Consider the following 18920-nt stretch of genomic DNA (forward strand, 5'->3'; position numbering starts at 1 on the left):
CTGTCCTACGTACAGCAGTAAGATGCGGAGTGGTAACGTCAAGTCACTTTTCATGCCCTGATGTTTATCTGATTTCCTGGAAGCAGACTTCTTTAACAGCGTTAACGTTTCTAAATCAATATTTGCGAAATACAATCTTGGAATAGGTGCCCTAAATTTAGTCTCCTAACCCTGTGTCAGAATTTGATAGCTGTTTCCAAAGACTGTGCCGAGATCTCGTTGCTTGGGGAGCTGCACAATATCATTCTTTCCAGGAGATCGAAGCTCTTGTTGTTTTGAGCCCCTGTCTCGTCTCAGAATAGCAGGACAGAAAGGTGGGAAAGTGATGCATCAGTGTTTGACAGGTGGGAGATGCTGAGTGACCTTTATTGGGCAGAAGTCAGGTCATACAAGCTGACCGGGGAAGACGTAGCCCTGGATATGTGACCTGACAGCTCTCCCCGCATGAGTTAATGGATGCAGATGAGTTCAAGAATACAAAGCACCTAGATTTTGTGTGTTTTTATTGAGTCGTGTAACGTGTCTCTTTAACTCCCCCGTGACTCTGTGTGCGTGTCTCGGATCGCTTCATCACAGGCCTCGCAGTGCTCCGAGTGACACGCATCCAAGCACTCCCTCTTTTCATTGGCTCTCATCTGCTGGCCGTTCAGTTCTCTGATATAGAAGACGCTTCCCTCATCCAGTCCTCCAGTGTATGGAGGTTCCGGTGGGCCCGAAGGAGCGACGTGACTGTGGTCCGTCTGGAATTTTCTTTTTTGCTTTAGCCGGGACTTTAGTGAGATTCTAATAATCTCCATTTGTCGGGTCAACAAGGCGACTTGCTGAACACTGGTGTGCATTTATGGTGCACTGGTGCTGTGACGTGTTCAGTTGCAGAGACGATATGACAGGTAAACGTTCACTGTTTCGCCAGTGGCTTTCGTTTGGTTTCTCTGCATTTGTCTGTTTGTTTTTCCCTATTATGCGTAAGTATCTTGCAGCTGGTGTTTTGGCAGGGAGCTGCTATTTATATCAGAAGTTGGGATTTGCAGTGTACAAGCCCCGTGGGTAGCGTGTTTTTGCATACTTAATTGCAGCTGCTCTCCTCTGAACCGCAAAAGTGAATGAGTAAACGGGAGGCTAACAACCAACACTTCAATTATTGGTCTGGCAGGGCAGGGGTAGTGCCACGAAAACACACAGTCAGAGCACTGTTATTTCACGGAGCTTTAAGGTTAATCATGCCTTATTCACCAAGAATCTTACCGCTGCCCTGTTTTCCTTGGCAGGCAGAATGTACACAGTAGAAATTAAGACAAGTTGAGCTGAGTTTTAGGGACAGACTCCTTCAGATGTTGCAAGATCTTGTGCAGGGAGATAAACTTTATCTAAAACAGCCCCCAGCTTACTCTGTCATTCACAAATTCTTCCACAGCATAAAGGATTTTCTCACCTCATGAATTCAGGCAGCTTATGTAGTAGGATACAGTGGCAGACCGAAAGCTTTCTAGGGGGTTGAATAGATGCAGAAACGGTAGGTTTATCACAAAGCTTATTTTAGGCCGTAACAGTTTGAATTGCGCCAAGCAGGACGATGAGGCCATCACGTTTTGGTGAATTGCGGGACCTCATATTCGATTGCAGCACAGTCTGTGTCAGTCGTATGTCTCTGTGGTTTGAGTTGGCTTTCTGTCCTGCTATTCTGAGACGAGACAGGGGCTTAAAACGGTATGAGATTCGATCTCCTGGAAAGAATGATATTTTGCAGCTCTCCAAGCGACAAGATCTCGGCACAGTTGTTTCCACTATATTGCCAATATTTCGATTGACTCGTTAAATGATGTCGCACCGAAATGTACTTCTGCTGGTAATGACAGAACCCCTGAATGAGGTGCAGTGACGTCAGTGCGTGGGGCCAAGCGGCTCAGCCTGACAGTGATCGATGGGCACTTTGTCATGCATTACTTTTCAGGAACTGGGAAGGAGTCATGTGACGTGACTGTGGGGTAAAAAGATCTAACAAATGATCCAATTAACTGTGTGGAAAGTCTTACCTTGCCAGGCTTGCTGTGGTGTGTGAGTCGCACGCATGGTGTGGGGGGATGTTAGGAGAGAGAGGCCTAATTGTCTGCAGTCACATATCCTATCTCTAGGTAGTCAGTGTCCATGGAGACTAACCATAGCTTGTAGGCTTTCATGTTCTTTTTTGTAACACATAGGCTTTACATTTCTTTCCAGTTTTGATTCAAAAATGCTGTCTGGCTTGTTGGTTAATGAATGATTGTTTCACTGCTGGCCGCTGGTTTGCTTTGACTTCCCCGGTCGTTTGTTTGCTTTGGTCACCGCTGGCCCGGCACAGCGGACCGGAACGAAGCCATCTAAGCGTGAATGCACGATTTCTCAGTCTTTCCGGCTGAAGTGGGTTCAGGCTGGGAAGGACCTTTAAGGAGGCCTTTGGAAAATCAACAGTAGGCTAATGTCAGTGTTATTTAAATGGAACTGATAAGTTACATTTATTTCTTTATTTGTTTACATAAATTATGCACCAGTCTCATTGAGTAGTCAGGTTACTACAGCCATCTGTGAGCGTCATTAAGTATATTATCCATTAACTTTGGTAATTCCCTAAGTCTTTAGCTCTCTTTGCTGTGGAAGGAATTAATGAATCTACAGCTCCCACATTTCATAAAGGTAATGAGTAATGGTGATATTTCAGATGGTGATATTTCCTAATGATATTTCCATACTTGTAGGTAAAATCACTAACGTTTTTGAGATGCTAAGCCCAGTTAAATGCCAGGTCAAAGGTCACACTGAGTGTCAGTTCCACCCTGTTGCTCGTACCACCAAAGTACACAGCTTTGCTGTAACGCAGTTGCAGTCGTAACAGGACATGCCTGAGCTTCCCCAGGTAAAAAGGAGAGGCTATTCCCGACTTTATGCATCAGAGAAACCTAAATGCCATGCAGGGAAATTGAGGGGGAGGGAACTAGATTTATGTTCAGGCTGGAAAATGATTAACTTCAGAGATGTCGGAAGACATCACTCTAAACCATTTCAGCCCATTGCTACTCTGCTGTCTTGCTGGGGGGAAGAACAGGCGCAGTTTCTGAGCAAATCAAAATCCGACTCGGTCAAGGTGTATGTACAGCGAGTGAAAGGGGGGGGCCCGGTTCCCCATTAAAAGCAGGGCAAGTACAGACACCTTCAGAATACCAGAACGACCTTCCAGCTCAGCGACCGCCTCGCAGAAACACATCACCTCAAAGCGTGGAAGAACACAGTTGTTCCTGAAATCTGCGGAACGCGAGCCATTTTCAGGGACGGCCGTCCCCGAGAGCTGAAGGGCATGTCGCTCCTCTGAAGTGGCTGGCTCGCCATGATGCGCCCCCGCCTCGCCGGGTAACGGCCTCGCCGGGTAACGGCCTCGCCGGGTAACGGCCTCGCTAACACTGACTTATCGCGTTGTTTACACAAGGATGACTGCACCAAAGGAAATGGCAGAGAAATGGCTGAGGGTGTTAATGCCCTGGAGAGGAGGCCAGTCGCCCCCAAGCAAAGACCCTAGACAAGGTAAGGCTTAAATACAAAATAATAATAATAAATTGTATGGTGCAGTAAGCTGGATGGTGGGGGGTTAGATTGGCACACTACTGGACACATATACTATAGGGCGGCGTTTCTCAATCCAGTCCTCAGGGACCCACAGACAGTCCATGTTTTTGGTCCTACCAGCTCCTGGTTGGAGGAGTAAAACTGTGGACTGCCTGGCAGGGAGCCGGGAGGGAGCAAAAACGTGGACCGTGTGTGGGTCCCAGAGGACTGGATTGGAAAACACGGCTATAGGCAATATTTTGGAAATACAATATTGCACAATCATGCACCTTAGGAGCACGGCTCAAACTGTGAGGAATATTTCAACTGAAAAGAAACAGCTGGAGTGCAATGAGAAAAAAAAATGGACAAGACTGATGGATTGTCTTGCAGTTTTACAGTTTCAGCACGATTCGTAGTTTATAGCCACGCTTAAGCTTAAATTATGTCCACAATTCGTGTTTTTTTCTGTTTCTTGCTGAAATACTTTCAAGAGAAACAGTGTCGTCTTTATTCTGGACTCTGTCCTCTGAGGGAAAACGTTTTGATGAATTAGTGGAATTGAAACTTTGATTCCAACATCGATTTTCTGTAAGATATGGGAAAAAACAAAGACCTTCGGTTTTTAAATGTATCTTTTTTTAAAATGCTCCCTGCCTTGCGCAGGCCTGAAAGCGTTAGAGTTTAGACTGAATAATTTAATTTGTAAAGATCCTGAAGTATTGTGTTTCACCTCAAAGGATGTATTGCAGAAAAACAAGTCAGCTGAACTGAATAAATGTCCTTTATAATCATATAAATTGCAAAAAAATGTATTAATTACAGCATCTTTGTCCTTGTCAGTCAATACCTGTAGAAAAGGACTGATCATCTGAACTCACTGCCTGCTGTTTTGAATTCAGTGTCAGTGACAAGAGAAGTAATTAAAATAATCATTCATACTCGCAGCGTGGAAAAGCTGCATTATATAAAAAGCTCTTGGGAAGTCTGTTCATCAGACAACATAAAATCTGGGCAGTAATGCTGCACTTGAATTTCAAAAGAATGTCTCTTATATGTAGGACTTATTCTTTATTGGCTGAATATACATCCATCGTTCATTCATTTTATATATGATTAGTATTGAACCTAAATGTATTCATATCCTGTTTCTGTGTGACCTTCTCTGTACCATTAGAATAAGTAGAGATTTGTGGCAGATTACACATCCAGTAATGGGGAGCAGATGGTATATTGCTGTTGATCTGCAAAGTAACTGTTCTCATTAAAATTCTCACTGTATAGACTGGCCTTTTGATCATATGGTATTTAAATTAAAGTTTTAGCTAATCCACTTTGTTGTCTGTCTTTCAGAGGAGGAACGGCGCGTGAAAGCCAATGACCGCGGCTACAATGAAAAGTTTCTGTACGCCGTAAGTACCTCTGTATTTGTTCTTGCTGAGGCGAAGGTGGGCCGGGCGATTCGGTCAAAAACCCGCGGTGAGGGTCGGCGTGGCGCCCTTAGAAGGAATGTGGGAATAACTTGATGTAGAAAAGAATCTTTGGGATAGAAAACGACGACGGCTCCAGGGCGGAACTTTGGGCTCAACACGGGACAGGATCGAGCTCTCCACCCATTTTGTGATTATTTGGGGGCTGGTTTTAATTACTGGGGGGATACAATCCCCGGCCCCCTGTAATTTATACCCATGCTTAAGCTTAAATTATGTCCACAGGCTCTACTCATATTCACAAATAAAATAATATGTGATATTTGATTACATGTTTTATGTGTGTTATTTAACATCAGGCCTTGTTTAATGTCATTACCAGTGATTTGAGCTTTGGTTGTAATGATGACCTTGTCTACAGTGTGATGTTCATGCACTGAATAAGGTTCCTTCAGTGAAACGAGCGGGAAAGTCAGTGATGATCACTTCTCCAGTCAGGAGGGCAGACAGAGTCACATGACACAGTGATGGGAAATGGGAAAGGGAATTTCCCCTGTGTGTGTTACGGGGAAAGACCCACATGGGCGTTTTGAGTAAGAGAGATAGCAAAACTTGCGGGGGGAATTGCACAGGGAAGCGGATGGGGCTGACTTATTATGTATGTACTTAGGCCTAGTGAAATGAGGGACATCTGGATTGACCAATCACAGCCCTCTGAGTGACTTGGCTCTGTCCCCTTCCTGGCATTTGCTGATTAGCCAGGAGTGTTTAGTGGAAATGCATATGATCAGGGATTCAATAAAAAAACCAGAGGAGAATCACAGGACAGTCAACAGTACAGAATGTATTGTTTGGATTACAACAGCTTGTGACAGTCAAGTTCTTTTTATTAAGATTCCGCCCACGCAAATCTTAGACCTTTATTCTCGGAAACATATTTGCACCGTTATTCCATCGTGACGGGTGTGCCGGCAGATCATTAAATGGAAGTGACCTTATATCAAATTAGATGACAGCAAAGCTGAAGCAGAGAGACTCGCAGCAAACTGCACGCACCCACTGTGCAGGTGTCTTAGTCTGTGGGTCGGAGAGGCTAAGACTCGAGTGACCGTAGTGGATATCCCACCCGCACGATCTGGGGAGTCTTTATTCAATTGCATGTCCTGATAATGGGTGGGGCAGCATGGTGGTCCTGTGGTCAGCACTGTCGCCTCACACCTCTGGGACCCGGGTTCGAGTACCTGCAATGGCTCCAGTGTGTGGAGTTTGCATGCTCTCCCTGTGTCGTCGTGGGGTTTCCTCCCAGTACTCCAGTTCCCCCCTCAGTCCAAAAATGGCCAAATTGCCAGTAGGTGTGTGAGTGTGCCCTGTGACACTTTGGCGTCCCACCCCCACTTTGCGTGTAGCCTTCAGGATAGGCTCCAGACCTCCTGCCACCCAGCAGTTACAGAAGATGGATGGATGGAAATGCTCAAACTTCGGTACTTATTCCAGCTATCCAGCTGTGAATATGGGTGATAATTGCTTTCTAGCTGTCCTGCCTTGTGCTCTCTGTTTCCCAGCACAGGCTTCACACTCTATTTGACCTGTACAGGATCCATGTACCGCACTTATTTCGTAGATTTGTTTTGTAGAAGGAATCTGGTTTGAACTCACGATTCTAAAAACATTCCAACTGCAACACTACATCCTGCCCAGCGGATCGCTCACTGGTGACTGCATTTAAAAAATTTCTGGATACTTATTTGATTTTGCCATATTTAGCATTTCTGAATTTATGTGTTGCTTTTGTGGGAAATGGCACTTTAATATCCATACCAGGCACTTGCGGTGGGGGGTGGGGTGGGGGGCTGGCAGTGCCTGGGCACCTGCCCTTTTTCGCCTGCAGTATTAGAAGTGGCTCTCTTTGAAGTTACTGACTGCCATTACTGTGCTTTTTCTGTTTGAGCACCGGCGACCACCGACTTAACAAACTGCCAGTACCCCCCCCCCCCCACCACCCTCTGGTGTACAACTTTAACCATCAGGCGCCTCCCCCTCAACACCACCCCAGACCGCGTGGTAAAGAACAAATAACCGTCTACGTTCGTGTAAATGACAGGAAATTCTCAAGGTTGGGAGGTTTCTGACCACAAGGGATTCAGCAAAGTAGGTCATTTGTTTTCCATGCTCTGTCCTTCTAAAGAACGCCTCACCTTGCTTTTTGGTGATCTAGGTCATCATATTACTCGTAGCTGCTGCATCTCACATGATATGCTGATCTTCAGTAACTCCAGAAAAAGTTCTCCCATCATCTACTCAGAGATCAGGTTATCCATAAATAATGTAGAACTAAGGGCCTCATTCTTTTAAACAACTGCATTGGAGCAGAAGTGCCGGTCATTGTCTTGAGATAAATTAATAATCACGATGTAGTAAGTATTCAGACAGCCTTAAATTCTAAGCAAAATAAGGCTTTTTGTTTTTAATTTAGTGACTCTCCACTCTTTGCAAAGAAAAGGCCCCATATTTTTATGGGACTGAACCCCCCCCGCATTTAAACTTAATAATTTGAGACGAACAGTGTGGCAGTCAGATCTTGAACTACCTTCTATCAAGACCATTTTCTGATATAAACTCAGTCACATCAATAGGTCAATAGGTCAGTGATCTTCCTAAAAATATTAATCTATATATCTGGCCTTACAAGATCAGGATTAGAGCTGCTAAAATATACTGCGAATTGTCGTATATTAAATTATAAACAATTTTCTTTTTTAGGACAATCGCATCAAAACATCAAAGTACAACATCTTCACCTTCCTGCCCGTCAATTTGTTCGAGCAATTCCAGCGTGTTGCCAATGCCTATTTCTTGTTTCTGCTCATATTACAGGTGAGTTTAGATTACGTGGATTCATAAATAAATAAGTGTGATGTGTCTACAAGCATGAGTCTGCTGTCTGCTCAGAAATCTTGGCTGCCTGACAGGCTGCCTTCGAAGCCACATGTCCACTGACCAAAATGCGTTATTATTCCTTCGTAAATTGGTGCACACACAGTAGGCCATTACCCACACCACGCATGTCTGCCGGCGGGTCCTTCGGTGACCATTTGGTGATGATCTTATGAGACTTCCCTGCCCGTGCGCTTGTAGCTCATCCCCCAGATCTCATCGCTGTCCTGGTTCACCACCATTGTGCCTTTGGTGTTAGTGCTGACCATCACGGCTGTGAAGGATGCTACGGATGACTACGTGAGTATGGCTGAAGGTCCCGTTTCAGGTCCCCCCTGTATTGACGTCTCGAATGTGTTTGACCGCCATTTGTCCCTGCACGATCGTAATGTTATCATAATGTTAATGTGCTCATGATGGGCTGAATGAACCGTGAAATGAATCTGTTGTGATGAATGTTGTTATGGCCTGCTTGTTGCATAGCTAGACCCCTCGACTCCATATTGATGCATGCATCGCTAAAATTGATAATATTTTGTCATTTATAGTCCTGCACTCTTCTAATGTAAACTATCTGAGGGTTTAAAGGGGTAGGAGATGCTTTCCGGGGGCGGCATGGTGGTACAGTGGTTAGCACTGTTGCCTCACACCTCTGGGACCTGGGTTCGAGTCTCCGCCTGGGTCACATGTGTGTGGAGTTTGCATGTTCTCCCCATGTCGTCGTGGGGTTTTCTCCGGGTACTCCGGTTTCCCCCCACAGTCCAAAAACATGCTGAGGCTAATTGGAGTTGCTAAATTGCCCATAGGTGTGCATGTGTGAGTGAATGATGTGTGAGTGTGCCCTGCAATGGGCTGGCCCCCCCATCCTGGGTTGTTCCCTGCCTTGTGTGCATTGCTTCCGGGACAGACTCCGGACCCCCCGCGATCCAGTAGGATATGCAGTTTGGAAAATGGATGGATGGATGGAAGGAGATGCTTTCCTTCTCATCTGTCGTTCGTTGTTCCCAAGTTCACCATCAAAAGCTCATAGACACTACACACGCTCATAGACACTACACACGCTTATAGACACTACACACGCTCATAGCAGAACTCATAGCTTTGGCAAGTCGGATGTAAAGATGGCTGCATTTGGCCAAAATATTACATGCTGTTTTTCTCATTTTCTTTAGAACTCATTAAAGGCAAAAAGCCAATGCAATAATCAACGTTCCCAGTAATATCAATTTAAATGAATCTCATTTACAGTATCATATGTTAATTAGTTGCGGAAAGGAACAGGATATGCCATAAACTCATGACACATGTTCAAAACAATATAATGTGAAACTCTTAGTGATATTTCTCATATTTTCATGTGCACAGTACCTCTCAATGACCTTTTTTTGGGTTTCAGTTCCGTCATAAAAGTGATCAGCAAGTGAACACTCGCCAGTCTCAGGTGCTCATCAAGGGAAAGTAAGTGTGGGATTTCTTCTGCAGTGTCACAAGTTTCTGCTTTTGTTCTACAACGCGGCCCATCTTTTAGGAACGCGGGTCACATCTACAACAGCATATCTGACCATGCCATCCTGTGGAATGGAACTGTGTGTTTTGTTATCTGCCAAATGATACTAAACTGTAACCAGAGGTGGATAGTTTAGCTCCAGAAAGTAAAAATCCAGACCAAGAATTTATTTCAACCAACCAGTTGAGCGTAAAGCATCACAGTCACTGAGTACTCAACTGGTTGGTTGAAACAAAAACTTGGTCTGGACTTTCACATTCTGGACCTTAACTGCCCGACCTCTGGCCCCCTGTGACCCTGCATATTTGATATAGAAATGGATATAGAAAATGGATGGATTTATGGTCAAATCAGTACTGTTACAGTATATTGTATTCCAGGTACAATGTCACACACATCATGACACACTATGAGTAACAGTAAGCATGGATGTTGAGGATGTTATGCTTTGACTGGCTGTAGTGGGCCATCAGACAGCCAGAACTTTATCATTCATTGCCTGGGCTCTTTTGCAGGCTGCAGAATGAGAAGTGGATGAATGTCCGTGTGGGAGACGTCATCAAGCTGGAGAATAATCAATTTGTGGCTGTAAGTGGGAACATCAGTCTGCATCCTGGTGGGGGGGGGGGGGCGGGGGGGGTGAGCGACTGCAGGATGTCCCAGAGTCTGAATATGACCATAATAACGTAGAATTTGACATCTTGTTTGGGTAAATAAGACCGTATTTATTGCTATGACTCTGATGAAGATTGGCTCAATCTGCTGAGAGTGCTTGTGTCTGAATCCAACAGGCTGACCTGCTTCTCCTGACCAGTAGTGAGCCTTATGGACTCTGCTACATAGAGACAGCTGAGCTGGACGGGTGAGAAGACAGGTCCACGCCGCGCCTTCTGGTCGCTGTAGCCCGTTTTCAGAGGCGGTCTGAAGAAAAGGAATACCGAGCTTGCGACTTGCAATAAACCGCCGCGCGTGGACAGTCGGCCATTCTGTTTTTGGACTAATGTGTGAATTTCTTTAACCAGGGAAACCAACCTGAAGGTGCGACAGGCTCTGTCAGTGACTTCAGAACTGGGAGCTGATATTAGCAAGCTGGCTGATTTTGATGGTAAATATTGTTTATTTGATTAGTTGTCCTGCAGAGGTCAACATCTCAACTTGGAACCAAGGCTGAATTTAATTATAGTGTTTTGTCTTTTTTTCCTGGCCCCTGGTTAATTGTATTTCTGGTGTTTGGTATAGAGATGAAGTTCTCAAAATGGTTGTGTAGCTAATCCTTGCATTTTAGTTTGAGGGAAGTTTGGAAAGTAATGATGGTGTCCATCGTGGCAGCAAGTGCAAGGCCTGTTTTCATTTCGGTGTTCAGGTTTGTGAAGCAAAATGACTGATCCTGGACCAGTTTGTGATGTTGGAGCTAGCCACCACTTTTCATCTTCCAAAAGCCCGGCCAACCTAAGAACACCAGGCTTCAGGAAAATATAACAGGAAAAACTAGGTGCCCTAGACACACCAGCAGCATGTCACAGGTCCCACACTCACACGTACACCAGACAGTTGCAGAAAACCAGTGTTCTAGCTAGCACCCAGCCCTCAGCCCACGAGGTGTGAGGCCACAGTGCCACCCACAGCGTGCGTCACCCCCGCCGAAGGAACTGAAGCTTGTTTGAAGTTTGAAAACACGACTAACAGCTCGACCAGCAGGTGTGAGGGCTCCTTGTTCATGGCCTGATGCAGTGATGCAGTGATGCAGTTGACATTTGCATCTCCTTCCCTGAGACAGAAATCTGTTTATAAGCTCGCATGCTTCCCAGAACGGCAGCGCTTAGTGGGAATTATTATGTTCTTTTTATTAGTGTAATGATAGATTTTAGGCCTAACAAAGTAAATCTACTCCGATTAAACATACGTTATTGTGACTCTCATTATTTTAAACGCAGAAGGGTAATAACTGCCGTACCACGCTTCCTTTTGCCTGACAAGGAAGCCAAGCAGCCATATGCTGAGACCAGCATTAAGGTCAGAGAGATCTCACCCCTGTAGTGTACATGCCTTTTGGCAGATGAGCCTGTAATTACTTTACGTGGCCTCCGCATTTATACCTGAGCCAAGTGAGTCAAAACAAAACTGTAGTCTGGCCTATAATGTATGATACTGCCCAACACTGTATGCCACCACGAGAATTGTGTAACATGTGATCTTTCTGTGATGCGACTAGGTCGTTTTTGGGTGTCATTAACACGTTTCATGTAAAAGGAGGAGTTCCCGGTTTGTGTGGCCCTTGTTGAAGCAGCATGACATTGTTCCCTGTGTGTGTGTGTGTGTGTGTGTGTGTCCCCACAGGGGAGGTTGTGTGTGAGCCACCCAACAACAAGCTGGACCGATTTGTGGGGACGCTCACCTGGAAGAACAACAAGTATTCCCTGGACAATGAGAAGCTGCTGCTGCGGGGGTGCGTGCTGCGCAACACTGAGTGGTGCTTTGGGCTGGTTGTCTTCGCAGGTACGCTGCCGCGCTCCACTGCGACGTTTACGCCAAATCCCCAGAAGGAGAACCCGCTAACACATGTGATTGGCTCAGCATAACAAGTGCCCTTCTCATGTCCCGTTCATCTTTCATTGGATAATGTGTAAATGGGCTTGTTCAAAAATGTCCTTTATTATTTTAGTCAGTGGGGGTTCAGAATCACTGTCATAGCAGATTCCCACAGAAATTTGCATGTGTGTATGTGTTTGTATGTGTGGTCCTGGTGTACATTACATTGTGGGGACCAAATGTTCCCACAATGTGATACAAACCTATTATTTTGACGTGGGGACCATTCTTTGGTCCCCACAAGAGGAAATTCAGTATAATAAAAATCTGTGACTGCAATCAAAAAAGTAACAATGCCAAAAGACTTTTGTTTTGTTTAGTATTTTGTTTGGTTACTTATGGTTATGGTTAGGGCTGGGTTATAGGTATATGTTGGGATTGGGGTTTTGCCCATAGGAATGAATGTAGGGTCCTCACAATGACATAATTACAAACCTGCGTGTGTGTGTGTGTTTTTGTATTTGTTTGTGTGTGTGTGTGTGTGTGTGAGAGAGAGAGAGAGAGGATTGTCTCATTTATTGTCATAAATGTTATATAACGTTCAAGTACACAGGTACGCAGTAAGTGAAAGTAATTACATTAGGATATTCATTTACATGTGCTTGACAAATGTTAGTAATCCATGTGTATATTTGTATGAATTTGTCTGCACAAGTAATTTTTTAAGGTCAGTCAGCACTAAATATCCTGTGCGTGTTCTTGACAGATTGTAGGCAGTTGTTGATTGGAGCTGTATGCTTACGGTCATGACGGGGGCGTGCGAGCAGAAGCGGGCCCCCAGAGTGGCACAAATGTCAGTGTCTGATTACCAGTTTCCTGGTTTTGTTAGGACCACAGACAAAGCTAATGCAGAACTGTGGGAGGACGGCGTTCAAAAGAACCAGCATCGAGAGACTGATGAACACTTTAGTGTTATGGGTGAGCCGATTTGCCTTTGCTTCTCCCCGGAGCTCTCCTCTATAACTACTGGTGGTAATTAACATGGCATGGTAAGTGTGGATTCATTAGCGGTAACTGGCAAAGCGAGCAGCCGGTTTTCGCAGTCCAGGGAGCAGTGGATCACACTTGCATACACTGGTTCTGTGTAGATGTTCGGCCTCAGGGCCACATAATCCAACTTACTATCAAGTCTTACAGGTCATTTTGTACTGATGTGTTACAAAGCCCAAATATTTATGCAAAAATAACAGATAGACCACAAAATGTGCAGTTCTGAGAACCTTCTTCCAACTGCCTGTTGTCAGATATTTGGGTTCCTTCTGTGCATGGGTGTCATACTTGCCATTGGGAACTCCATCTGGGAAGAAAAGGTGGGCGGAAAGTTCCGGGTGTACCTGCTGTGGGACGAAGTGCTGAACAACGCCGTCTTCTCTGGGTTTCTGACCTTTTGGTCTTACGTAATCATCCTCAACACAGTCGTTCCAATATCCCTCTACGTCAGGTAAGAAGAACGTGGCAGATGCAGGGGTGAGAGCCTGCTGTGTTATATAATATATACTGAGTATATAGTGTAATATATACTCAGGTATACATGTAAAAGCTTAAATGTGACTGACTTGGTGTGTCCTGTGTTCATATACTGGGTATATTGCGTATTATATATTAGCTAACTAGCAGAGGTGAATGTTTCAGGTCCAGAAAGTAAAATATACGGACCAAGATTTTGTCCGACTGTGACTCTTTATATTCAAAATCTTGGTCTGGATTTTTGCTTTCTGGACCTGAAATGCTTGCAGCACAAATGCTGCGGAAAGCGATTGAAAGTGTGCCAGTATGTCTGTTAAATTATTAACGTGCTTCTTTGCTAATTGAGCATTTGTTGGATGGCAAACTGGAATGTAATGGGTCTTAGGGCATGAAATATGTATTTAATGTGCATTGACATTAGGTGTTAGGTTAAAATAGTGAAATAGTGAATAATGTGTGTCTCTTGGTGGGGTTTGCGTAACTTGTGTCTGCGTTGCTCTGATTTGGGCGTTCGGCCCAAAAGCGTGGAGGTCATTCGGCTGGGCCACAGCTACTTCATCAACTGGGACCGGAGGATGTACTACAGTCGGCGGGACATGCCGGCGGAGGCGCGCACCACCACGCTGAACGAGGAGCTGGGCCAGGTCGAGTACATCTTCTCGGATAAGACCGGCACCCTCACGCAGAACATCATGGTCTTCAACAAGTGCTCCATTAACGGAAGAACCTATGGTACGTCCTACAAATGTCCGGCCTACAGTCTACGAAATAACAACCAAAAACGAAAAGAAATATAAAACCTGGCGAGAGCTTTAGCTTAGAAAATAATGATTTTTCTTCTTTTGTTAAGGTGACATTTACGATGAATTCGGGCATAAAGTGGAAATCACAGAGGTATGTCTTTGGGTGATTCATCCTGAAGCGGCCAGATCTCCTTATCTAGAGCTGGGCTGAACTGTTGCGAAGAGAGGGAATTGATGAACCTGAAAATAGAGTAAATGGAAAAAGCCCAGATAATGAGCAGATATGTTGCCCAGCAACTGAAGGGATTACATGAGACTATTACATGAGACACAAATCAAAGAATTTCTGGCCTCTTTTTTGAAGATAAAGTCTCTGAATTCCTGTATTAGTCAGCAGCTAGAATAGTTATTACTGATGAAATAACAGCATGACTTTATAGACATCGATATAATTTGTATAATGACTTGTTCTTGGTCATATGGCATGGTGCACTAAAGATATTTAGAACTGTTTTTGCCAAGATATTTGGTTCATTATGCATTGTGCCAGTAGGTGTTCAGGCTTGTCTTACTTTTAACAGTAAGAAACGCAGTTTAACATGCTTATTTTTACCCCAGACTTGCTAAAGCCTAAGATGTAATATGCTTCAGGCAGTCTGACACGTGTTTGGCTACGATCTTTTAACGCGGCTGGATTTGGTGCCCTGGACAGCAGGGGAATTATTCCTACACGTTTCTTTTTGGTAACTGTAGAAATCCCCCTGTGTCGACTTCTCCTTCAACCCCCTGAGAGACAAGAAGTTCCGATTCCATGACCACAGTCTGGTGGAAGCTGTCAAGCTGGGTGAGCCGGCAGTGGAGGAGTTCTTCAGGGTGCTGGCTCTGTGCCACACTGTCATGCCCGAGGAGAAGAATGAAGGTGAGATGTCAAACGAACGGCCACAAGTGTGGCGAGTGTCACTTCTCATCAGAGACACATGCTTCCTGATTGGAAGGTTGATGGAATGAAGGAGAAGAATGTTGATCTGTGATTGGAATGAGCTGGTTTCCATGAAATACTGTGATATCTTTGCATTTCAGAAACACGCCAACCTTCCTTTCTAGGCATTGCATTTATTTTGCGGACGTCCCAGGCTTTAAAAAAACATACATCTAAGAAATCAGGGTTAAGGGTTTTGCTCAACAGTGAAAAATCACTGTTGACCTGATGACCTTCCAGTCACAGACATGTAGCTCATTGTGCCACACATCGCCATAGTATGCAAGTATGTTGTTTGTAGATGGTATCTGTGAGCTGTGGCCTGTGGTTTCCTCTCAGGGGAGCTGATGTACCAGGCGCAGTCACCAGACGAGGGAGCCCTGGTGACTGCCGCTCGCAATTTCGGCTTCGTTTTCCGAGCCAGAACCCCGGAAACCATAACGCTGTGCGAAATGGGAAAGCACTCCACCTACCAGCTTCTGGCCATCTTGGACTTCAACAACTTCCGCAAGAGGATGAGCGTCATCGGTCAGTGAACCAGCATTCGCTTCTGGCCCAGGAGAGAGACGCTGGTATCTTTTATCCCCGTGTCGTCATTCCGTGAGGGCAAACGAGGTTCGGGGCATCCGCTGAGCTTTAGGGCGCTGTGCTTTGTTCTCTTGTCAGCTTTGAAATTGTTTCTTTTGACGCTCCTCTGCCTCCGAGCAAGAATTGAGCTCGAAGATAATGGCCACCCCCCTCTTCTGTGACTCAGTCAGGAACCCAAAGGGGCAGATCAAGCTGTATTCAAAGGGAGCTGACACCATCCTGTTCGACAGGCTGGCTCCGTCCACTGAAGACCTCATGTATACTACCTCAGAACACCTGAACGTAAGTCGCGGCAGCTCTCTGCTGCTCCCCCAGCTACTCTGATATATACACACACACACACATTTATATGCACACACTATGGTACTGTGCTGTTGTATAGTATACTACAGCCATACTCAGCTGTTTTTCCTGAAGCTGGGTTTCTTTATAAATTGTGTTTGTAGTTCCATTTAATAACTTCAGCTTACCTAAGGAGTACTACACCTAATGTTTTATTATTAGGTTGGCAGGTAATTTATCAAGATTGCTTTTTTTCTGCCCTCTGCTGCAGCAGGAAAGCTGGTTTAATTTACACCGAAACATACCGTGCATTCAACAACATCAGCAGTAAAGAGGCGTTCTCTGTCAAGTACGAAAACACTCCACTCTCTAACATAGACAGTGGCCGATCCGAGCATCCGTTTGTCCCAGAAGTTTATTTAATGTCTGCTGGGATTTGCAGGCTTTGTGAGATAAGCCACGTGTTGGTTTTGTGTCCTGTCATTGCGGTTCTATCATTGCAGAACGCAGATGTAGCTCTTTATGATGACTTTCCTGTGTCTCCTACTTGGCGATAGGAGTTTGCTGGAGAGGGCCTGAGAACGCTGGCTTTGGCCTACAAAGACCTGGAGGAAGACGTCTTTGCAGAGTGGATGGTGCAGCTGCACGAGGCGAGCACTGCGCTGGATAACCGCGAGGAACGCCTCGCTTTGCTCTACGAGGAGATCGAACAGGACATGACAGTGAGTTTCTGGTCGGTGCCTCGCGCTGTGGCCGAATATGACACCCCAGATCTTTTTGTTCCTCGAACCCAGACTCTGCCCTCTCCTTCCAAAGCTGTTAGGCGCCACAGCCATAGAGGACAAGCTTCAGGAAGGTGTAGCTGAGACCATCGCCTGCTTGACTCTGGCCAGCATTAAGATCTGGGTTCTCACAGGAGACAAATTAGGTAGGCTTTACGTGGTAATGGGAGGTCCCGTGAGCTTATGTGGTGTACTGTATGCCCTGAACCCATAATCTGTTAAGTCTAACTGCAACCTGCTTTACTGTTGCCACGCAGAGACAGCCATGAACATCGGATACTCCTGTAACATGCTAAGGGACGACATGAGCGACGTGTTCGTAATCACCGGGCACACGGCCCTGGAGGTCCAGCAGCAGCTCAGGTCGGCAGACGCTGAGGGCCAAACCTCTGTGAAGCAAATACTAAGGGCATGATCACATTAGGAAAGGGTGCATCTAATGTCCGTGTTTGAACTGTAGCTTGACTGCAGAAAAGCTAATTGCAAACCACGGAATTCTCCTCCACCGTAATTGTCCTCTTCATCTTTTATTTTGTAATGGAGGATCTATTTTTGCTAATAAAGGTGTCACACTTTCTGACTCTCACACTCACGTAAGAAATCTTACGGCAAATCAATATTATTCCATTATAAACTTAAAATTAGCTACATCAAAAGCGTTGGGGTAGTTTGCAAACCCTACAGACTATTCACAAGGTAATTAAACGGTTACATACACGTAAATGAGCGTGCAGACTCGTCTCGAATTGAAAATCTTGCGCCAGCCAGCTGACTAACGTCCTCAGACTAGAGGAAATGCCAAACTGCTCGGTAAATATTTAGCTTGTGTTTGTGGTAGCGAGCAGCGTCTCTCTATGAGCTAATCAAAGGGTTACGTATGTAGATATCTATGATATGGCCTGATCTACGCACTGCTCTCTGGGTTCCCACGTCAAGGTCAGCCAAGGAGAAGATTCTTGGCCCCACGCGGGAGATTGCTAATGGCGAGAAGGACTTGGAAAAAATGGACCTTTACAGGAATGACTCCGTCTTTGAAGAAACGATCACGTCGGAGTATGCATTAATCATAAATGGCCATAGCTTGGTAAGGTCTTTGACAGGTGGACAGTATTTCTAAATGTGAACAAAGAACTTCTTCACATTTATTTGTTTAGTCTGTTGGAGAAGGCTGTAGCCAAAGCAGCATTGCATAGTCACAGTCTAGCCATGGTACCCTTATCAGTGGATAAAATTGGATAAAATTGGGGAAATGTCACTTATTATGCAAGTAAACATAAACATAGATACAGATGGCGGCATTAGGCAAAAAGCATGAATATATTTTCAGCTGAGAAAACAAAGACAATGAATGTGTGCGCGACGTTTTCTCTGCCTGTGTGATGTGTGTGTTAATACTGCCGTTGCTTCTGCTTGTGGTTATCAGCTGAGAGGACTCTGATCTGCTGTTCTGGGAGTCCCTAATTCCCAAGGCTCTTAATTAAACTCACAGTCCCTGCTGGAGAAACAGCCTCCCTGTAGTGATCCTAGCAGACCCTGGGGGTGGCTGGAACTACCATGCAGTAACAGGACCCAGTGAATTCAAGCACATTTACTGCCATTGTAATGTCTCGATTTGAATCTCTCTGTGGTGATGTCATCATTGGGGCGGGGCTTGTGGAGCTTACCACTATGTGGCACCCAACAGGCCCACGCCCTCGAGGCTGATCTGGAGCGCCTCCTGCTGGACACAGCCTGCCTGTGCAAGACCGTAGTTTGTTGCCGTGTGACGCCCCTGCAAAAGGCCCAGGTGGTGGACTTGGTGAAGAGACACAAGAGGGCCGTCACGTTGGCCATCGGGGACGGCGCCAATGACGTTAGCATGATTAAAAGTAAGTGTGTTTCACGCCCCCTCAACCAGGCCCATCCCCCATCTCACTGGAGCCAGTATCCATCTGGTGTCTGGATCCCGTCAACATGACATACAGAAAAGCCTTATTGTTGTTTTACGTTCTAAATTAAATTTCAGGCGCGGTCATGTTAGGTGTGGACATTTGTATGAGCTTGTCC

General features: G+C 45.3%; 1 protein-coding gene across 3 annotated transcripts in view; it reads left to right on the forward strand.

The window, feature by feature from the left end:
- The window catches only part of atp8b4 (ATPase phospholipid transporting 8B4), a 31871-nt gene that overhangs the window by 6410 nt on the left and 6541 nt on the right, over window positions 1-18920 (forward strand). For 2 of the 3 annotated variants that reach the window (XM_048969286.1, XM_048969287.1), the window contains exons 4-24: window positions 3458-3552; window positions 4927-4985; window positions 7764-7877; window positions 8139-8237; window positions 9334-9395; window positions 9960-10032; window positions 10236-10306; window positions 10467-10549; window positions 11782-11940; window positions 12863-12951; window positions 13278-13474; window positions 14024-14232; window positions 14351-14394; window positions 14997-15162; window positions 15562-15750; window positions 15977-16092; window positions 16650-16814; window positions 16909-17020; window positions 17132-17237; window positions 17811-17958; window positions 18559-18742. In XM_048969286.1, the coding sequence (XP_048825243.1) occupies window positions 3459-3552; window positions 4927-4985; window positions 7764-7877; window positions 8139-8237; window positions 9334-9395; window positions 9960-10032; window positions 10236-10306; window positions 10467-10549; window positions 11782-11940; window positions 12863-12951; window positions 13278-13474; window positions 14024-14232; window positions 14351-14394; window positions 14997-15162; window positions 15562-15750; window positions 15977-16092; window positions 16650-16814; window positions 16909-17020; window positions 17132-17237; window positions 17811-17958; window positions 18559-18742 (2539 nt within the window). In that variant the 5' untranslated portion in view covers window position 3458. Of the gene's footprint in view, window positions 1-1745; window positions 3382-3457; window positions 3553-4926; window positions 4986-7763; window positions 7878-8138; window positions 8238-9333; window positions 9396-9959; window positions 10033-10235; window positions 10307-10466; window positions 10550-11781; window positions 11941-12862; window positions 12952-13277; window positions 13475-14023; window positions 14233-14350; window positions 14395-14996; window positions 15163-15561; window positions 15751-15976; window positions 16093-16649; window positions 16815-16908; window positions 17021-17131; window positions 17238-17810; window positions 17959-18558; window positions 18743-18920 lie in introns of those variants that run through there. The other variant, XM_048969285.1, reaches the window with a different exon arrangement.

The sequence above is a fragment of the Brienomyrus brachyistius genome, chromosome 11 (assembly GCF_023856365.1).
Source record: "Brienomyrus brachyistius isolate T26 chromosome 11, BBRACH_0.4, whole genome shotgun sequence".
In the NCBI taxonomy this organism is placed as follows: Eukaryota; Metazoa; Chordata; class Actinopteri; order Osteoglossiformes; family Mormyridae; genus Brienomyrus; species Brienomyrus brachyistius.